A 23,015-nucleotide genomic window follows, 5' to 3' on the forward strand; every position below is an offset into this window, starting at 1 on the left:
TGGCAAGCACATAGGGTAAGAAAGACTTATGGTCCTAATATGTAGGTGATAGCACACTTTAGTTGTCGATTCTGAACCTAAGCTGTGGAACCAAAACAAAAACCCCAGTTCACAGGTGTAGAGCAAGTAAAGAAATGGCAATTTTGTGGATTGTCGAAAACAACATAAAGGTCAGTCACTGAAGTAGCTGTTGGGGACAAGCTGCAAGTGGGGCTTTCTGCAGATTCTACAAACACATGCACACATGGCCACATCAGTTAAATTTTCAACAGATGTTTGTTTAGCTCAACAGAGAGGGAAGGAAGGAAAAAGGAGGGCAGAGCTATAGGTGGGTGGGAGTAGAACAATCTTTCTTTCAAATAACATACATATTTCTTTAATATTGATTATTGCTTGGTGACTCCAAGGAAGATGGGATCTCTTTCTTAAAAAATTCTCCAACATTTTGCTTGACATAATTTTGGAAACTGACTTTTCCATTCTTACAGAACAAATTGGGTGATTCTAAGAAGTGAGCTCATCCAGTGGTCTGGAATGTGTTTTCGTTCAAGCTCGACTTCCAAGGCCTTGCACAACTCCTCTCATTACACAAAGGCTGCAATCTGCAGGCATTAGGGAAATGCTTTCATATCCATTTTCTTAAATGCTGACTATCTCTGCCTTCTTCATTCTCTCCCATGATTGTTTTCCAATTCCAGGAAGCCTACTGTGTGTGAGAACCACCTGTGCAATTATGTTAAGGCAAGTTCACCAGCCTTAATTACAAAAGCTGAAAACACAGTTGCTACAGATAGTGGAAGAAAAATCTTCATGAGTTAAATTTAAAAATTATCTATGGATCTATCTATCTTTCAAACTTTGTTAGTCAAATTCAGTTGGCCTCCCCAATGAACTTGTTCACCTCTTCCTGGCTACCCACTATTCCAGAGAAATCGTCTCTGCAGTTTCCACTCCACTTCCCACCTGCTGAGGTCAGTTTCTAACAGGCCCCCTTCAGTGAACTACCCTTTTGAAGATCAAGAGTGATAAAATTTAGTCCTTGTTCTTCAGCATATCTGCCACCCATGTTAACTTTGCTGAGAAACTTGAAGATTTAACAAACTTTTATTTCTTGGAGGACACTTTTTGGTTTCCTTTATTCAAGTTTTTGTTGTTGTTGTCATTAGAGTTGCTTTATTATTTATGCCCAGGACTGTCAACAATTTTATAAAACTTAACTCTCCCCTTTGTCTTCTACTTTGTTGTGTTTCTATTAAGCCTAGATCTATTCATGTTCTACTGCTGAGGTGTTAAAATTCCCTCTCTTTTCCTTCAATTGCTGACCTTATTCCAGACCCCTGCCCTATCTTCCCCACCCCATTTCACTGTACCACCCTAGGCCCAAATCTTGGATTTAGATAGATTTAAATGCATGAAGTTTCAAGTCAGTGTAAGTGACAAATTCCCTTCATTAAACTTTGCAAGTGGGAGTGGCTCATTTACACCTGTGGTCTCCAGGAACAGTATCTGTCCACCTGAGTGCCATGGCATTTGCTACTTCAAAAATATAATCCATGGTTCTGTGGAATTTTCTCCCCGGCTCCTAATTTGTCATCTTACAAGAAAAACCCAGGCCTTAATTTCCGGGCTCCAGCAAAATCTGCGCTCTGTGGGAGATTTACTTTTGCTGGTGGTGGTTCTCTAGACTGGGTTTGTTAATCAAAGGTGCTTGCATTGGGAAGGAGAGCCTTGCTGGCACAGGTAGGTACTTCAGGGCTTGCTAGGCCGCCTGTTTACCAGTCCATCTGCAAAGAGCCCTCACTGACCTCTGAAATTTCTTCAGAACTACGAAAGTCACTTTCCCTGCTTGCATTCCTCCACTCTGGCTCTGCCTCCTGGAGCTGAGCATGTGGCAGGGCTGCTCACAGCTGGGCTGATTCTCCCTGTAATGTCAGCTTGCTCTGTGACAGGCCAGTGCAAATTGAATTAATAGCCTCAGCGTTTCCTCTGGGCTGCCACATCGGCAGATTCACACCTGGTTTCTCACTGCTTTCTTTCCAAGCCCGGGCTGAGCCAAAGGCACACACAAACAAGGGAGCCGGAGCTAGACTTTATCTGGGCTGTCTGTGCCATCCATACAGAATATCTGCTTGAATCAAGCTCCACCCTACTCACCACCCTGAAATCCATGTGGACCTCTGATAGGGACCTACAAGACCAAACTAACCAAAGGACTCTCAACTCTGGATTTCTGAATGACCAACTGAAAGGTAAACAGCTAATCAGACAGAATAATAGTAACAAGGGTCTATAGAGGACTCAGAAACTAACAAAGCTTTGTCACATATTCAATAAGATCAGTTGGGCAGGTATTACTATTGTTTGAAATGAGGAAACTGAGCTCCCAAAACATTAAAGGACTTGCTCCAGGCTAAAACATGGTACGCTGGGCCCCCAAACTCAATTTTTGGAATCTTAAACGATACCCAGCAACTCTTATGTGGTAATATGGAAGTAAGAACAAAAATACCCACGGCCACATACACTAAACAACAACAGAAAACTCTAACTCCACACCAAAAACCATTGGTAGGGAAAAACAACAACAACAACAAAAACCAACAAGACAACAACAAAAATGTGTATTTCTGGGTCCCCTGGAATTCATGAGACTTAATTTGTATATGTGGATAGCCATCTAAAAATCCCATTGTTTAGAAACAGCTAAGGTGTTTTCTGAGACTTAAGTATATATTATGTCATGTTTAAGTTCAGGCTCTTTTTGATTTGTTTTTTAATTTGAAAGTCAACCTGGTGAACCTTGAAAATCTTTACTGAAATAGTTGACACATAGTATTCTTGAAAATGGACTGTGACTCAGCAAGAATCCTGGGCCCTTCATATATATTTTTCTGCTCTTTTAGAGAATTTGTGATGTAGGGGATGGACACCTGATCCTGAGGGCACATGGGTGAATCTGCATATTTTTCTGTCTGAAGGTCTAGGTTTGCATCCACAGTTATGCAGGGCAAGTGTGGCTGAGTGTCACCTAGGCTTTAGTATTTCAGTGGCTCCTGGTGATACTACACTGATAGGTTTATCATCATTTGTGTTCTTAGGGGGAGAAGGGGTTTAAGTACTGAGACAGTTTAAGCAATCATACTTGATGGATGAGTTTTTAATCTTAAAAACCTTAAAAATTAACCTTCTAATATATGGTTATCATTAGACCTTGGTGAACGAAAACTCTCCATCTTCCCATTCACAAAGAATCAGAGCTTTGCCATGTTAAAAATGGAAGACCACAACAAATAAACACAGGATAACAAACCTCTGAAGCCTTCAAATGCATTTACCTTGGCATCGTCTTCCAGTAGAGGACAAGGAGAACCCTTCTGGACACAGACATTTGAAGCTGCCTTCAGTGTTACTGCATGTGCCCAAGGCACAGATTTCTGGCTCCTCCACACACTCATCAATATCTAAAAGAATTACACGTGTCAAACAAAGTCAAAGTAAAATGGAGACACCATCAGGTACCAAATGCAAAACGTACAAGAACAAAGTGCAATGGAACTTCAAAATTTCCAATAATGAAAGCTTTTCCCTGTGTCATAACACTGTGAGCTGAACTTCTAAGTTGTGGTGATGTTTTAAAAACTAGTTTTGATCGTTCTTGATGTAAAAAATGGTTACCTGCGAAGGTCTTCTAAGAGGTGCAATGACAAATCTCTCACTGGTTGCTTATCTAATTGAAAAACTGGAACAATACTGCCCTGGGCTAAGAAAGCGGCAAGAAACTCCACTTCACCACTATACAGTACACAGAAATTCTTCTTTCCCCCTTTTTTACTTCCTTTTGCTTAGGATTGAACCTGGGACCTCACACGTGCTGGGTTACCACATGTCCTACTTTGGGAGACTCTCAGCTTATACTTGTTAACCTCACTTCATCATTGATAGTGCCCTTTTTCACTTCCAAAATTGTCTCAATTTGGTCTATAAATTGCATGATCACTTTGCTTTTAGAAAAAGTGTGGCCAGTCTCTCTGAAAAAAAATCACTCATCACATCTCCCTCCCCAACTTTTTGCAGGAATTTGCAGTGAAGAAATATTTAAATTGAATCCCGAGCCATTCTCTTTTGGTGAAAGTTTTTTCTATCAAAATATTAAATATCTTGCTTGGTGCAGTGGCTCACAACTGTAATCCCAGCAGCTCAGGAGGCTGAGGCAGGAGTATCACCAAGTTCAAGGCCAGCCTCAGCAAGTGAGGAAGGCCCTCAGCTAAATTAGTGAGACTAAAAAGGGCTAGGGATGTGGCTTGGTGGTTGAGAGCCCCTTCTTTCAATCTCCAGTGCCATAAATAAATAAATAAATAAATAAATAAAATATCTCTTATATCAAGGGACTCTAATTTTAATGTGCTTGTGCCAATAGTTCTGCTCATGTTAAAATGTATTTGCATTACATGACTTTATTTGTAAAACATCCAGCTCAGGAAAAGTTAAGAAATTAACTTATTATCTTGATTTCATATGGTAAATAACACAATTAGATATTCTAGAAATATCTATGCAATTCAAAGTAATCATCTTATACAATGCAAAGTCAGTTTTTCCATCACTACATATTATCAGATTGTTTTTAAAATTGTATCATATTCCTTGTGGATTATTAATGAACTCAACTGCTCTCAATTGAATTATTCTAATCCCACACACCCTCCATTCCCACATCCAACCTTTTCTGTAAAAATGCTCAAATATTTATTTTTGGTTGTTGTTTTTGTCATTGGTTAATTCTTTTTCTTATAGTAGAAATTAGCTTGTAGGTGCCAGCTTTTTAATAATGAGAACAAATATTGTAGAGTGGGCAGATCTGTTGACCATTTAAGAGGTCACTTTCCTTTCTATATATTTTTATTCTGTTCAGATAGGGACATTATTCATTAATTAAAGAGTAAATAAAATCAGTCTTTAATAAAAGTAATATAATACTTAATAAATTTCATTTAGACTTAATTTGGACAAAATATTTCCATTTTTAATATATCACCACTTGACAGTGATATTAATTGGATATAAAATAAAATTCCTCATCGACAAATATTAAGAGTAGAGAAAATGTAAATTTTCTGATTTCACTCTGGAATTTATTTAGTCACTCATAAAATGTTTACATATAAAGCAAACTATTATGTTATGGTTATGGTTTGTAAATATTTAAAACTGATAACTATTTTGAGCTCCATATGATTAGAAGAAAAAAATATAAAAAAGAAAGAAAAAAAAAGAAAATGGGTACTCATTGTGGATGAGTTTAAAGACTGGTGAGTTAGCTGACTTCTTGAAAATCCATTTAACCCTGTGTATTTATGAAGTTCTGACAATTATTACTATTAACTTAATGCCATGACATGTGTTAAGAGTAAAGGAATGCAAAACTACAAAATTTACTAAGAATTTATTTGTAGTAACACATTTCCACTGCTCTATAGGTTAAAAAAATGAGAAATTCTATAACCACTTTCATTCAATTTCAAATGTGGTCACTTAAAGATTTTAAGTGGGTTCAGGAGTTATTATTAGTTTTCACCTATTGCCACTTAAAAACATATGGTTCAAGTATACTGCCAGAGGAACACAGCATGTTCATAAGCTGTAGAAGAGCACAACGAAAAAGAATCAAGGTCATATGACCAGCCATATGACCAACTACATCAGAGATTAGTACAAGGATAAGCTACTTCTGTCTCTCCAGAAGGATGAAACTATATCTACCTTTTGACTTTGGATTTTTAAAAATAAAGTATTTAAAAATGAAAACACCATTACAGAAAGGCTACTGTGGTGATTCTAGTACGATACCCAAATGCAGCTCATTTCCAAGCATGGATAACTCTCCTACCTTCACACTTGTCATTCTGCAGACTGTATCCAGGGGGGCAAATGCATCTGTAGGACCCATCCAAGTTTTGACAGGTTCCTGGTGCACATTTTCCTGGTTCTAGAAGACATTCATTAATATCTGCAAAGTAAAGGGAAAAAGAAGGAAAGGTTTCTTACGGGCATGATTTCTACCAAGCAATTCAAATTCAAAGAAACTGGAATCAAATAAAACACAAACATAAAGCTAATTAAAGTCCACAATTCTACCAAAGAGAAAAATAAATAATTCAATTAAAAAATATCAGCTTTCCAAGGTATATAATAACCATATTTTATTCTATCTACCACAAATTAAATGTATCTTGGAAAATGTAGTATATGAAAAGTCAGTGAGTACAATGAATTTAAGGGCACACAAAAGATTATATGACCCAGGCACAGTGGTTCACGCCAGTAATCCCAGTGACTTGGGAGGCTGAAGCAGGAGGGTCACAAATTCAAAGGCAGCCTCATTAGTTTAGCTACCCGCTAAGCAACTTAGCTCTGGAAATGAAAAATAAAAAGGCTGGGGAGGTGGCTAGGTGGTTAAGTGTCATTGGGTTCTAGCCCTGATTCCAAAATAAATACATAAAATAAAATAAAATAATATGAGCATACTACAAAAGTATTTGAAATAAACAGATAATAAATAGAACTGCAACCGCTTAATTATTGATTTAAACAGTTGTTTTTATTTTAAGTATGATAATTTAATGTTTAAGAATAAGAAGAAAAGTCTTCACAGGCCTGATAAGTAAGATTCTTCTCTGATTTTTCCTCCAGGCTTCTAGAAGGAAGGGTTAGAATGGAGACCCCTGATTCTGTGATTGGTCTCCAGAACATCTTTTCCAGGGTCTTCCTGAGCTTGTACTTACCCACACAGGTCCTCCCATCTGGAGCCACCTCATAACCTTCATTGCACTGACACTGGAAGGACCCTACTGTGTTGATGCACTGGCCATTGCGGCAAAGGTTCCCATTTCCAGTTGCACATTCATCAACATCTGCCAACAAACAAAACAACAACAATAAAACACTTTGTTTTTTTGATATTTTCCAAAGAAAATGTCAAAATTCCAGCAGTATCTATTTTGAATTTCCATGGCCTTTGTGGACTCAGCCAAACATAAGAAATTACAATGAAGGTCTGGTTTGCATCAACAGACCTGGCTTTATGCATCTATCCAGATATAGCAACAAGGTGACATTATTATATTAGAGGTTGATATTTTACTTTAGAAATTTATATCAATTTCACATTGATATTCATTTATATTTTATTTTTAAAAGCTAAAATGAATATCCTGAATTATGTAAAACTGATTATTCAAGTCAGCTTAAAATATTCTTTAATATTCTTACAATTAGAGGTCTATAAAATGAGCTTCTAGCTCAATACAATATTTGGTTCATTACTGTTCCCTAGCATAAGGGAATTTTATACACTTGATCATTTACTTTTTTTAAAAGAGGCTGCAGTGAAACATCTAAATGAGAAGGTCTACATTACTCCTGAATTGTGTAGCTTCTACATAAAGAATTGCTTTTGCATATTTTAAAACTTAATTCCATTTATTTTGAAACTGAATTAATAAACAGCAAAGTAGATACAAAAATGATAGCTGAATGAGCATTTTAGTAAAAGTAATGGATGTAGTTACTGTAGCTGACTTTCAATGAGCACATTATATTTGACAAGTCCTGTAACCAACTGTATGCACAAAACGTATATATTTTTTCAAAAACCATCTGGCACACTGATGATGATCCTAATTACAAAGAACACAGATAAAAACTGATGTCCCTTCGTAATGCGCTATTTTGCACACGCACCTATACAGTCATTGTTGTGAGAAAGGATGAAGCCATGATTGCAGCGGCAGTTGAAGGAACCAATTGTGTTGCGGCATGTTCCGTTCCCACAGGCATCTCTTTCACATTCATTTATGTCTAGAAGGAAGAAAGGCCATAATTATTAATGAGAAACGTGGTCATGGGGTCACTGAAGTTAAAGAGCACTCCTATGCAGGTTGAGAGCTTCTCCATATTGGCAGCAGCTCCACACACAGTAGAGGAAGCTCCTATGAGAAACCAAAGAGGCCAGGTTCTAAATTTTGGGAGTAAACGGTTTCCTTGGTTGGCACATGAAAGGAGGCAAGCTGAGGACATGAGAACTAGACGAGAATTATTTTATTCTATTTACTTCTAGAATTCTCCTCCCTTGCCACTTTTCTCAAATATTTTCACTTAAAAATGGAAAAAATTCTGTGTGCATCTGGGTCTTGATTCGTTGCCACCTTTGGCAAACTTCAACTTTTGGGATTTTCACTCCAATTTACCAAAAAGCAGTGACTCACCTGGCATTACTCTGCAATCAGCAACAAAATAACTGGCACCTTAAATGTTTTTGTACCTCACCACGGCAGCTAGCATCTTTCTTAAAAATTGAGTTGGTGAATGTCATATCATGTTAAGGAAATAAAAAAAAAATTAAGTGAAAGAAAGTTGCTACCACTGGCTTGAAAGAGTGAGGCACAACGAGGAGAGGCAAGAATGAAGGAAGAGAGGGGATGGGGAAGCAACACTTAAAGAGAGCAAAAGGTGATGATTAGAGTTAGGATCAGATTGTGGGCATGAAGATAGATTATCTGTGATCTGAATCAGGAAGTGATTACTGTCTCCAAAGTGACTCTAACCAGTGTCTGTTGAAGACTGCCTCCAGATGAGCCAGCCACTGTGCCAGCAGTCAAGAGCCTCTGCCTGGATTGTTCTTTAGCCAAGCTGGTGGAGTTCTTTATTAGGACACATTCTTTGTTAGGAGATTCCAGAAAATTCAGGTGGATCAAGGAGAAAAAAAGTGGGGAGCATCTCAGAGCTATGCAAGGGTTAGATCAGCAGGGCTGATTATGTTCCTTTAACTTGACTCTGGAGAAGATGAAACTTGATGAGAATGCTGTCTGATGGATGAACTAGTTATCGTCAAGGGCGATCGGTTTAAACATTGCTCTACTGATTCTTCTTCTTCCAGATGTGAAATTAATTCATGTTTTTTAAAGCCCCCAAAAGGCGTAATGGTAGAAAAGGACTTTAAAGTAGAAAAAAAAGGAAGAAGGTGAGAAAATGAGTGATTACATATTGGAAGTTTATTCTAGGTCAGTATCCTGACATTACTGAAACCAAGGAAGAGATTTAAAACCTTCTTTTTCCTCTAGAAAAATGATTCTTCAAAAAATTTTTTTTTGCCTTCATGGGATATGTAACTTTATCCTTTGGTCAAAAGTTTTTTTTAGGACTGGGGTGTGGCTCAATGATAGAATTTTTGCCTAGCATGCATGAGGTTCTGGGTATAATCACCACCACCACCACACACAAAAAGTTTTTCTAAAACTGTGACAGCCTAATGAATATCAAGAAAGAGGCATATTATACTCAGATTGCTAAAGATTAAACAATATATCACTACTATGTACCTGCCTGTGTTTTTATTTTATAAATAGCAGAATAACTATAGAAAGACCAATGTTCAATTTCATACCTATTCAGATGCAAATAAATTTATAATAAGATGTGAAAAAAATGAAATGATAATCACATACTTACCCAAACACATGGTTTGATCAGCATTTGTTTTGAAACCAGTATGGCAAAGGCAGTAGAAGCTTCCCACAGTGTCAATACACTGTCCATGGCTGCATATATTGGGGATTTCTTGACATTCATTGCGATCTGCAAAACAAAGCATTTTAAGTGAGATTTAGAAGACAAAATTAGACAAATCTGGATGCTGAAATTTAGTTTTTCTTGATGGTCACTCATATTGTCCCATGTCACCATTGCTTTATCTAATTCCTTTATCTTTTAATTCTATCTGATCAAGTCTTCATCTCTCCAACAACTCCTTTTAGCCCTTGACAATCCTAATGTGTCTTTCTTTTTATTCATATTTATTCATAGGAGAGCTCTCTTGCTTTGCTTCTGCTGGTCTTTAAGCTCTAAATTAGATTTGTGATCAACTGAATTTCTTGCTTTCCTGAAATCTGATTATCTGAGGGGTGGAATTTAATGCATAGGTTCACAAGAGACATGATTACATGCTATTGATCATCTCTATTTTTTAAAAAAGCTTTCAAGACTCTAGGTTTAGAGTAAATGTAATTTGAAGGGCTTTAGACCTTCATGATTTTCCTATTATCACAAAGGAAAACATCTCTGCACAGGTGCCATTGACCATACAGTGTCCTGCTTTTGGTTGAAAATTCAGACTGTTTGCCTGCCCTCTCTACTGAGCACACAGCAATTGGGAATGAACTCTTTTTGCTACATAGAGCAACGCTGCTTGTCCCAGAACAGATATCTCCTCTGTTTGGTGTGTGCAGGCTGCCATTTTTGTAACTCTTAGCAGAGCCTATGGATCGCCATACTGTTTAAAAGTCCTGAATGAGGTTAAAGATGTCATTATGAGAAGGGAATTGGGATTGAGCAGCTCAGGACTTATGGCTAGCCTGTGCAGAAATGCTTGTTAACAAATTGTGATTACTCTTATTTTAGAAAATGAATTTAAAATGAGAAAACTGCTTCCTACGATGGGCAGAGGAAATCAATTTTCAATCCCAATTCCAGTGAAGGGAGCCGAGCTTGAGGAAGGCCTTTATCACTTTCAGGGAGAACTGGATCAGGAAGTGTGCAGGGGACCAGAACTGCCTTGTGTCTGGGTCCCTCAAGGAAATAGAGAGCACTGAGGATCTTCATAAAAAGGGACTCTCAGTGCTTTTTTCTCCTTTATTGCCCTACTTCATTCTAGTTAAAAAATAAATAAGAAAATATGCAGTATTCTGAGGTTCCTGAAGTGAAATAAAAGTTACCATTGTAGAGAACTCCCTTGCTAAATTCTTGCTTTGTCTTGAGACCAGAAAACTAGGTTTCTACAAGCACCAAGATTTGAACTCCAAGGAGACAATTTTTGAAGTTGGAATAAGAGGTTTGGCCATACTACCAGGGGAAAAAACCCAAATAGTCAGTGGAGAGAGAGGAGACCACTAGGAAATGGCTGGGAAGAAACTGTTTCCTGTCTTGAGATAGACATTTCAGAAGGCGGCTGCATTTGCTATCCACCTCTGAGGTCAGACTAACATCCTGAGCAGAGATATCTAGTTATTCTCTCAGCAGCAATGCAGTTGCTAAAGTCAGTCATGATTTGGGATTAGAATCAATCTATTTACTAATTCAAATAAAAATCATATGATAGAAGGTTTTAGTTCTTTCCCTTTTAAGCATAGGCAGAGAGGAGTACTTTACAATATGCCTGAAAACTGCCAGGTAGAGGTTAGCATTTCAAGATATTTAAAAAAGATTTTTGAAGTAGGATGTAAATGAAGACGTTTCCAGAATAAAGTCTTCAACCCTAGGGGCCAAATAGTTACACAACTCAAATACATTTCCTTTCTTCAGAGGATTTCAATGAATGAAGGAAATTGAGCTTTGGGCTACAAAAACAGTCACTCACTACACTTATCCTGATAGAACCAGATGCATTTTATGTATTTTAATATTCTTCAAGAAAATGTGAAAGGGCTTAAGCCCCAGCAGGCTATGGCAGGATGTCTTACCTTGATGTATAAATAGCTCTGTCCCATTTCATGCCCAAGTGTGAAAAGGTGTGAAATGGCACATTCTATATTATCAGCAGTTCTTTATTTTGACTGGAATTATTTCACCCAGTTCCAAAGAAATATAAATTAAGAGTAAAATGCAGGGAAATGGTATCAATGCCAAGTTTCACTGAGGGTATTGTGGTTCATATCAGAGACGTCCCCACTTTTCCTGTCCTGTATTTTTAATATGGATAACAACAGCTCTGTTGACAAAATGCTAAATACTTGCACATGTTCCTTTAAACTCAACAAAACAAGTCTTGATTCTCAAAGTGATTTTTTGTTCTGCTCTTACACCCGCTTCCCACCAAGGTCTCATAAAACAATGCAAAATACCCTTCAGAGAGCACTGCACTTCCTACCACTTAATCACTGGCAGGCAAGGAAATCCAAGGAAAATCTGACCATGTTCCCTTGAGTTGTTTCATTCACAAATGCATAAAATATCCAGGAAACTCACTTGGAAATGATCCGTAAGCAGAATAACACATTTTTCCTGACCTCTTTACTAAATATACAATGATTTATAATTACTTTAAAACTTACAGGAAAATTATTCTGAGGTATTATTTTGCTTCTGGTTTGAAACACCGGTGTTTTAAGCTTCATGCCACTGGCTACAAAATACCATCGAACACGGAACAAATACACTATCAATATAAGTTGACAAGGCAACCATCCTTATTTCTATCACATCCTTGACCAAAGTGAACCATGAACAACTCTAACCTCTAGGGAACACAGTTTCTCATTTACTATAGGTGTATTACAGCTAATAAAAGATTATTGATGTTTGCTGCCTTCAGTGGGTGATCTTTTGTCTGTAAGACATTTGGGAAGACAAGTAATGCTTCTCTTCAGGTTGATCTGGTCCAGCTTGAGAATCGAGATTGGGGTATGAGGTGGAGAAGCCTCCCCTGCTGCTCAGGGAGAAGGTATGGAAGTAAAAAAAGTAATTTGATCCTGAATACTGAATATATGTGAGGGTAGGTGTTTGCATGTGGGACAGTAGATAGGCAAACCTGAAATGTATTTATGTAAACAATCTCCTTCTTGTTTTACAAATATCATCAATAAAGTGGCAAAAAGCTAGGTGTTTAGACATTTTGACAATTTTCCATTTTTCTCATTTTGCTAGAGTTTATCTATTTCAATCATATCTCATATATTCTTCAGCCTTAGATCTCAAAAGAAATCTAGTTATCAGAGGCTTGTGAAGATGACCTGCAGGGGGATAAGAGTGGCTGGTGGGCACCACTTACCGTTGCACTGTCCTGTGGGCGTGAGGCGATAGCCAGGCTTACAGTCGCAGCGGTAGCTGCCTGCAGTGTTGATGCACTCGGCACTGCGCTGGCACACGGGGCCGTTCTGACACTCGTCAATATCTGCAAGCAGAAGAGAATGTAATTCCAAAGAGCACAGAATCTGGCGTCCAGGCAATGCAGTCTTACTTACATCTGATCTACTGAAAAGTCAATATGGATGTTTCATAGCACATTTATTCATAATTGCTAGAACTTGGAAGCAACCAAAATGGCTTTCTGAGGTGAATGTATGATAAGTAAACTGTGGTACATCTAGATGGAATATTAATGAATATTCTAAATTTCTAAAAAAGCAATGAGCTATCAAGCCATGAAAATTTATGGAAGAAACTTAAATGCATGTTATTATAAGTGAAAGAAGAAAATCTGAACAGGTTATATAGTATATTATTTCAAGTACAAGACATTCTAGAAAAGAGGACACTGTGGAGACAGTAAATAGGTCAAAGTAGTTTCCAATAGTTAGGAAAGAAAGAGGGATGAACAGGCAGAGCATGGGAAGTATCAGGGCAGCAAAACTATGCTATCATACTGTACTGATAGATATGTGGCATTACAAATGTATTCAAACTCACAGAATCTACAATAGCAACAGTGAACTGTGGACTATGGGTGATAAGGACACGTCGGTATAGGTTTATTGATTATAACAAATGCAAGAAGGTTGTAGATAATGGAAGAGACTATGCATGTATAGGGCTGTGGGTATATGGCAAATATCTGTACTTTCTTCTCAATTTTATTGTGAACCTAAAACTACCCTAGAAAATAAAGTTTACTTTTAAAAAAAGAGAAGACTGAAAACCCATTATCTAAAAACTCCAGAGCTCTTCTACTTCAGTATTATCATTCATATAGGCAATTTCTTGATAATAATTACACATGGACTCTGATGATGCTCATATCTTTAAAACAAAAAAGTCATTTGGGGTTAGGGATACAGGTCAATAATGGCATGCCTGCCTAGTATGCACAGGCCCTGGGCTCAATCCCCAGCAAAAACAAACAAAAAGCTAAGTCTGAAACTCAGCTTTTTAAGGCCAGGACTTGATATAGGTATAGTCTAATGATCCCCAAGATTTTATGATTCAACAGGGCTGCTTTGGTCTGGAAGAGTGTAAGATCTGCAGATTATTTCAAACTTTAATGTCCATATGAATTACTTGGGATCTTGTTAAAAAGCAGATTCTAACTTAACACATCTGGGGAATGGTCCCAGAGTCTCTATTTCTAGTAAGCGCCCAGGTGACTGGGGTGCTCCCTGTCTTCCAGCTGCAGGGTTACAGAGACTGCTGCTTAAATTACTGCCACAAGACAGTCCAATCAAGAAAGCAAACATGGGAGATTGCACATAAAACTACTGAAAACAATCCAACTCTCAATATCAAAGCAAAGAATAAAATGAATATCATGTGTTCTAGAGCTTTTACTTTGCTCAGGAGTTGTTTGCCTGCTTTTATTTTATTTTATTTTTTTAAACTGGGACCAATGTCTGCATTGGCTATCTCTTTAGAAGTGTTCTGAATGGCTTTCACCCCCATTCCCACAACAAACACAATAGGCAGGGAAGTGACATGTGCGAATTTCTCTTAAACACTTGTTTAAACAACAAAACCCCCAGATACCTGATATAGTTCAATTTCATGACATCACAAAAGTTCTTGCACAACTCATGGGGCAAAATACATGCTCCCCTCTCTCCTGCTTCAACAGAATGATCTAGTTGTTTATGTCCAGTAAAGGGAATATCTGGAACATTGGTGAGAAGTCCTTAGCACCAGTTTTGGGTTTTCACACAGAAGTGGACTCAGCCAAAGAAGTCCCACCAGGAGGTGGCAAATGCATCAGCAGATGCCTCTCAGGTGTGTGTTTCTGTGGTGGGAGAACTGCAGGACCATTAGTATGAGCTTCAGTAAATGAGAGTTCCTGTGAGAGGTGGGGTGGATCACGCCTCTCCATGCAAGAGATAGAGCAAAAGTATGCTGCCTTGTTATGATGGACCCAGCACCACCTCACTCACTATGGCTGTCCTGATCTTAACCAAGACCATAAAGAAACACAGAGGAGAAGCCATTGGAGAAGCCATTGGAGAAGCCAAACAGTGTCATGGACAAGCACTTCTGTGATGCATCAGCCTAAAGTCTGATCAAACACATATGTGGGGAGAGCAGACATATGGAAGCTCCCTAAACCACTTCCAGAATCCATTCCAGTTTCAGTGCTACTGAGGCATGTATTAAATCAACCTTCATTTTCCGATTTTCTAAGAGTGTGTTTCCGAGAGCTAAGAGTGTGTTGGGAAGCAGCTGAGCCTGATTAGTTTTTCACATTGAAGAAGAAGAGTGTATGAAACCAAAAATTGGAGCCCTCAGTCATCTTACTGGCCACTAAATGCTACCCTGACAGCAAGGTGACAACTCCACTTGTCCTTAGCACTCTGACAAATGGTATTTGCAACTCATGTATGTTGCAAGGTCTAGGTTGACTCTGGCCATGGCTGCTGCTTTAGCATATATAAGTAGTGAAGAGGTACCAAGGTAATCACCCAAGAGACCTCTGAGTGGAAGGGAAGAGGAAATGCCATGAGAAGTTGACAAACATCCTGGTGGGGTAAGTACCAGGGGGAAAGAACATGACCAAAAGGAAGACGGCCACCTCCAGCACTATAAGATCATTGCCATGGCCTCCTTTCTCCTCTCCAGTGTCCATGTTTCCTCTCCAGGAGCCTGGTCTTTGATGACCTCTAGAAGGTGGGGACTGGGACCAAGGTCTGCACTGGCAATCTCTTTAGAGGTGTTCTGAATGGCTGTCACCCCCATTCTCACAACCAACACAGCAGACAGGGAAGTGACATGTGCAATGTTCTCTTAAACACTTGTTAAGAAAACTTAACAGGTATGTGGTTACTAACAAACTAAAACTTTCCCTGTGGTATATAAATTGTCTTTAGTTTAGAAAATCAAATGTTTTTTTTTAAATATTAAAATGTTGACACATGCTATAATATGTGCCCTAAGAAGATGATAACCTTTTCTATAATGCATAATACTCTACCAGAGGACCAAAGTTCAAGTATTAAATAGAAAATTATTCCAGTTATTCTCAGGCACATCACATATTCAATATCCAGTAATGTCTCCCTGTTATAAAAATACAGAAGAATACTATCTTCCCCAGATGTAGGAAGAAATATGAAGTGCTATAAGGAATGTTCAGACTCATAACTTAGGAGAGAGAGTGAGTGTGTGTGTGTGTGTGCGTGTGTGTGTGTATATACACAGCAATAGGAGGTAATTTGAAAATGAAAAAAAGTACCTTTTGCATGCATGCCAACATTTTTCATATAAAATCAAATTTGCTGTCCTTGCCATTTGGAATTCTCTCATGCATTTGGAATATTTGCACTAACCTTGTTTTCACTTGGGAGTAGCAAAGTCTCCATTTGTTGGAAGAGAACACTGACTTTAAGATTCAAGTAAAGATGACTGTCCACTGATGTTTACTTTCAAGCAATGTGAAACGAAAGAAATCTATGTGACACACCCAGGAACTCAAAAGATTTTTCATATCAGTCAGGAAATCTAATACATTGTGTCTTGGGGGAGGGGGCTGCGGAATGCACATCCTGGCTTTTCCACTGGGAGTTAGAGAGGTTTTTGCATGAAACTTCATGTTGTTCCACACCATGCCCTTCACTATACCTAGAGTTTGAAGCACTTCTGAAATTTCAAGTTATGAAGTTTGGTGAGCGTGTGTTTAAGAAGCTCGTCAGCTGGCTCACTGCTGGATATGACATAGTTACAATGCCACTTACCTTCACAAACCAACAACTTGTCATTATAGAAGAACCCCACTGGACATTCACATCTGAAGCTGCCAACCATGTTGATACACACTCCATTTTCACAGACTCCTGGGATTTCCCGGCATTCATCAATATCTAGAAACAGAGAGTTGCTTGTGAGTGATGGTGCAACATGTGATCCCTGCACAGGGAAAGAGAGGACTGAAAGGGCATGCGTGCATGTGTGTATGTGTTTGTGTGTGATGGGAGGAGGAAAAAATCAATGAAGAGCAAATTGAAATAACTAAGCTACTTTCCAAACACTCATGTGTCTATGTGGATTTAGTATCTTTTTGGCTTTGTTTCAGAACACCAACTTTGCACAGGTAAGGGCCATCTTCATATCCACTGGGCACTGTGGATATACCAGATGAGTAGGTTAAAAGTGACTGTTAAGAGGAAATGGCCTCTTGCCTCCAAGTATGCAGCGGTGTTTGGCAAAAATGGAAAGGTGACTTGAGGAACAGAAGAGAAGTCCAAGGTTATGGAGAAATGCCATCTTTCAAGTTCTACTTCTAATCCCCCATCCTCCTTCATGTGGCTATAGAAAGGAGTAAATGAGATGTGGGGCTGTAAGCTGGGCTGGAGTTGAATGTGAAGACAGGGTTAGCACCAAGGAAGGATGTCACTGCAGACTGTGTGCTTCCTGAAGCTGGGGGCTGGGACAGCTCTACTTGTCCTTAGCACTCTGACAAATGGTAAGTGGCTAATTCTAATTTGTTACATCAAGAACCAGTGTCTGGCTGGGTGTGGTGGCGCATGCCTGTAAGCCGCTAGGGAGGCTTGGGAAGCTGAGGCAGGAGAATCTCGAGTTCAAGCCAGCCTCAACAAAAGTGAGGCACCAAGCAACTCAAGGGGACCCTGTCTCTAAATAAAATACAAAATAGGGTTGGGGATGTGACTCAGTGACTGAGTGCCCCTGAGTTCAATCCCTGGTATCAAAAAAAAAGAAAAAAGAACCCGTGTCTGGAAATGGGTTGGTAAACATTAAAACAGGACCAAGGTAGGAATGAAAGCAGAGCCAGGATCCTGGCATTCATCAATATCTGAAGCTATAAAGGGATACCTGCGAGCAAGTCTCAGAGCCTCCTCACCAGCCTGGCTTGCCTCATCTGTTTCCTACCTGTTTCCTACTCCAGGCCATATAAATGTCCTCTGAAATAACAGTAAAAATAGTAATAATAATAGTATTCACAGTCTCTGGCTGCATGGCTAGTGTGCTTCTCAAGGAGTTGACCTGTATCTATTCACTGAATCAGCACAGCCACCCTGTGAAATGGTGTCTAGGTCCTATGCCTGTCTTCACTGTGCAGATGAGGCAACTGAGGCCAAGCCAGAGGAGGTAACCTGCCAAAGAGCACGTAGTCAATGAGAGAAAGAGTCAGGATTTGATGGAACCTGCTAACAGGATATCCTGCTCCCTTATGCTTCTCCACATCACCATCCTATATTCTTCACAGGATGGTTTTCAAAGTGCTTGTTCCCCTGGAGGACTGCTCCAGCAATCCCTTGACAGTGTGACAGAACACTTCCACTGTAGTTTACGTAAAGCTACAGTCTAGGATACAAGTCACCCTTTCACTAGGCTTCTATTACTATTGTTGAGCCTCTTGGTTTACTTATAGCCAGGAGCCTCTGCAAGGTACTTTGCATAAATTGTAGGAAGATGCTCATAGATTCTAGGGTACCTGGAGGAGCTGCTGCAGATTCAGAAAAATCACATTTAAAACCAACCTGTTTCAAAGGAGAAATTTCACAGGCCACAGGTAGATTTAAGACCCTTTTTCAAAGGGCTTGATTCTGTTTGAAAGCAAATTGATCTACTCAATGGGGGAAAAAGTTTTGAATCTCAAGGGGTACAATCTCAAAACACTGCTATTTTGAATACAGGCACTCATGTTTTCAGTCTTTTCACATTTTTCTCATGTTGTTAAACATCTATGAGAAATCAAATCACAACTTTATATTATCAGCAAGAAAACAAGCAAAAAAGCCAAGTAGAATCCATTCTGTTGGTGCAGATTAAAACATGAAATATCATATTCATATTCATTTGTTTAAATGTAAGTGATATATATTATCAAGACTAACAATAACAGGCTGAGTCAAATCTCTAGCCATTTCTAGGTGTAAAACAGCAAAAAGATATATTAACAATCTTGCTTTCTTTTCCTGTCTGGATTTTATTTGAACTTCAACTTAGAGAAGTTTATATTTTAAGACAAGATTAATAAACATACTATGATTTTAGTCCCATATGAATGGACTCTATATGCCAACAATCTTAAAACCTTTCAGAAAGAAAATATAAAGCTTAAATAAATCAAAGTTTTTCAGCCATCTAAATATTTTGTCATTGATGGAATTTGGTAACAGTAAGCATATTGCTAAATACCATGTTTCCAGTTTTCAAGAGCTCGAGGCAAAGCAAGCCATGAGTCAGGGCTGGGTTCAGGTCCCAGCTCTGTTATTAATTAGCTAGGTGGCCTTGGATGTGTCCATTTCCCTCTCTGGGCCTCTGTGCCCTCAACTGTAAAGCAAGATATTTGAACTGGATGGCGTTTGAGGTCTTTCCAGCTCTACTAGTGGACAATGCTAATGCAGTTTCAAGCTGCTTCCTGCCCATCCTGGAGGGCAAGTCTTATAGAGCACATGCCTAATCTGCCCATGGAGAACCAGTACTACCAAAGACCACTTATCTGCTGATCACAGATTCTAAGGAGATTAAAAGATCTGTTTCGGGAAGGGGAAAAACAAAATAGCTAGGGCCAGGTGTTTCATGCCAATGTCATTTAGCAGTTTTTCTTTCCAAACCATGAAGTTTCTTTGGATGTTGACTAGACTGTGGAGCTATATGGATTTGGCACTAAGGAAGCCAGGCTGATTTCTGGACCAGATCCTTGTTTTCTTAAACAAGGTCATTGGAAAGGCTGATGTAGTTTTCAGTTTACTTATTAGGAACAAGGTAGAACAAAGCAAGTGGTGATCTTTGCTACCACACACAATAGCTCAGACTTAGGGGCATCTAAGGATACATATAAATCACACCAGGGAAAAACTCTGAGATCACAACAGCTTTCCATCACTTTTATGTTATTTGGTTTAAACCACAAGGGCACTGCCTACACAGCTGAACGCTGTGTAATACTTGTGAATCTTACATAAGCACCTCTATCACAGTGGTGGTCTCTGCTCCAGTTATCAGACAAGGTCTTAGATGGAGAAGATTTTTAGTTTAATTCTGAAATTCTCCAAGCAGGCGATCCAAGGAGAATCCATGTAAGATAAATTTGATCCACAAGAAGGACTTTACATGAACAACCCACAGGTAAGGTATTGGTGTGAAAAATTCATGTAAACTCATCTTAGAAGGAAGGAATGTGAATTACAGTCAAATCAAATGTCAACTGGCCATACTCCCAGAATCTCTCTCTTTGTTGATGCCTAGGCTTGGTTTAACTAAGCTTGATTGTAATTTTGTGAAAAGCTTTCCAGTCCCCTTAATCATGAGCAGCAAATGCTTCTGCCAATTAGGTGGAGCAACACAGGGTGTTTGCACAGCTTATTCCAAACTGAGAATCCATGTTTCAATAAAGCTAAAGGCATGGTTTCACATATTTTTTTTCTTCTAAGAAGAAGAAGAAGACAAAGAAAATAAACAGAAAATGACTGTACGCACTCCCTTTTCTAACACAAGGACAAGGAGGGAAAGTCCTGACAACGCTCACGTGCACGTCGTCTCCTAACTCACCAACGGGTAAGCCGGTGTAAATGTCGATGACAAAGCCTGGCCTCTGGCTTCCACAGAGCGTAGCAAATTCATCTGCAATAAATGAACAACAGGAGGGGTGGGGATCAGTAAAAGAGCAAGAATTGGCTGAAAGAAATTACTTTTTCTTTTTCCCAAAAGGTTTGGTGTGGAAACCTTTTAAACAATATTACAATACTGAAATGGTCTCTCTTTTGAAGAATTGACAATGAGAAGTAAACCTGGAAATTCCTACAGATGTAACCCTCTCTCTATAAGACAAACGCTGAAGGAAGAATGGTATGTAGACTGATAACGAGGGAGAAGTAGAAGTCTCCACGTCGCATGCCACAGGCTCCTCTGAGCTGCCTCTGAATTGGCTTTCTATTTGAATACTGTTCAGGTCTGAAACCAGAGACTGACAAGAGTGCCTCTCTCCACTCTGTAATGAGGGATCTATATAGGGTCCAAGGAATGCTTACAGAAGCCATTTTCTCAGTAGACTGGAGGCAGATTGTGGCAAGTTCTTAACATCAAATCTATTAATGGCCAATTCATGTCTATAAACCAACCTCATCATTAATTTGGTTTTTGGACCTGGATTTTACTCGGAATGGCACTCATGTACTCCTGTTCTCTCTCTTCTGTGAATTCATCAAAGTTGGTAATAAAAGATGAGCTAAATGTTATTGGTGATCTGCTCTAACTCTGAGATTTTGTAACTCCAGGTAAGCACGACTGGTAAGGTATGGTATCAGTCTAAATCCAAGATGGCCATTGCCTTTCTGGTCATGCCTGGAGAAAATGAGTAAAAGCTTTCTGGAATTATCTGAATTAGAAAATAGCCTGAGCCAGGCATGGTGGCACATGTAAATCCCAGCTACTTGGGAGGCTGAGGCAAAGGATTGTTTGATGCCAGGAGTTCAAGGCCAGCTTGGGCAGTATACTGAGACCCTATCTCTAAAACATTTTTTTTTCTAAAACATTTTTTAAAATCCTAACATATAGCATGTTATTCTCCTAGTGCTTTATTTTCTTAGACTATGAGTATCCACTTAGAGCAACTGCCACAACAGCTGACATTTGTCATCCAGAGAAATTACAAGAACTCCTAAAATATGTGCAAATTTCAGAGTTAGTGAAAGGCCAAAACTAGATTTGGCCAATATTTATCATGAAGAAGAAATCTTGAATTTTAAATGATGCATATATAGGTTCTTAAAACTCAAAGACAGTCATTTCTGAAAGTAAATATTGTCTATATCAAGGGTTTCCAAAGTGGCCTCCAGGAGAATTGAAATGACCTATTAGGACAAAATAGAAAACAGTTGAAATTCTATTTTTGTAGAATCTGATCTCTTTAAAAATGTATTTTCTGTATATTTTATATTGGAACAGTTCTCAAAAAACAAATGCAATTTTCAAGATAACTTAAAACAAATACATACACATACTTTTATATATAAACACACATGCCAAATTTGTATACCCTCCAGATTTTTCATTAAGATTATATGATCCTGAAGACCATTATTCAGTCAGGGTCAGCAAACTTTTTCTTAAAGGACTAGAGTAAATATTTTAGGCTTTGCAAGCCGCAAGGTCTCTGTCAAAACTTTTTAACTCTGCCATGAAAGCAGCTGTAGAAAATGGGTCAATAAATTAGTGTGGTTGTGTTTTAATAAAATTTTATTCATGGATACCAAGATTTGAAGTACATGTAACTTGCATATGGCATGAAATATTATTCTTGTGATTTTCCCACCCATTTAAAGTGTAAAAATTGTTCTTAGTTTGTGGGCCATTCAAACACAGGTGGTAGATTGAATTTGGCCCATAAGCTTTAGTTTGTCAACCCTGCTCTAGACACTTTTTTTTTTTTTAATTTTTTATTGTTGGTTGTTCAAAACATTACATAGTTCTTTATATATCATATTTCACAATTTGATTCAGGTGGGTTATGAGCTCCCATTTTTACCCCATATACAGATTGCAGAATCACATCAGTTACACATCCATTGATTTACATATTGCCATACTAATGTCTGTTGTATTCTGCTGCCTTTCCTATCCTCTACTATCCCCCCTCCCCTCCCCTCCCCTCCCCTCCCCTCTTCTCTCTCTGCCCCCTCTACTGACATTCGTTTGTCCCCCTTATATTATTTTTCCCTTTCCCCTCACTTCCTCTTGTATGTACTTTTGTATAACCCTGAGGGTCTCCTTCCATTTCCATGCAATTTCCCTTCTCTCTCCCTTTCCCTCCCACCTCTCATCCCTGTTTAATGTTAATCTTCTTCTCATGCTCTTCCTCCCTGCTCTGTTCTTAGTTACTCTCCTTATATCAAAGAAGACATTTGGCATTTGTTTTTTAGGGATTGGCTAGCTTCACTTAGCATAATCTGCTCTAATGCCATCCATTTCCCTGTAAATTCTATGATTTTGTCATTTTTTAATGCAGAGTAATACTCCATTGTGTATAAATGCCACATTTTTTTTATCCATTCATCCATTGAAGGGCATCTAGGTTGGTTCCACAGTCT

The 23,015-nt window shown here is 38.6% G+C and overlaps 1 protein-coding gene across 1 annotated transcript in view; it reads right to left on the reverse strand.

Moving 5' to 3' along the window:
- Fbn1 (fibrillin 1) overlaps window positions 1–23,015 on the reverse strand; it is a 225,215-nt gene that overhangs the window by 26,536 nt on the left and 175,664 nt on the right. Inside the window, exons 43-50 of the mRNA XM_046461216.2 lie at window positions 20,479–20,550; window positions 16,698–16,823; window positions 12,821–12,943; window positions 9,508–9,633; window positions 7,741–7,857; window positions 6,783–6,911; window positions 5,888–6,007; window positions 3,336–3,461 (exon numbers count right to left, since the gene is read on the reverse strand). Coding sequence (XP_046317172.1) covers window positions 3,336–3,461; window positions 5,888–6,007; window positions 6,783–6,911; window positions 7,741–7,857; window positions 9,508–9,633; window positions 12,821–12,943; window positions 16,698–16,823; window positions 20,479–20,550 — 939 coding nt within the window. The remainder of the gene's footprint in view (window positions 1–3,335; window positions 3,462–5,887; window positions 6,008–6,782; window positions 6,912–7,740; window positions 7,858–9,507; window positions 9,634–12,820; window positions 12,944–16,697; window positions 16,824–20,478; window positions 20,551–23,015) is intronic.

The sequence above is a fragment of the Marmota monax genome, unplaced genomic scaffold, assembly GCF_021218885.2.
Source record: "Marmota monax isolate L192 unplaced genomic scaffold, Marmota_monax_Labrador192_F-V1.1 WCK01_AAM20220418_F8-fsc00001, whole genome shotgun sequence".
In the NCBI taxonomy this organism is placed as follows: Eukaryota; Metazoa; Chordata; class Mammalia; order Rodentia; family Sciuridae; genus Marmota; species Marmota monax.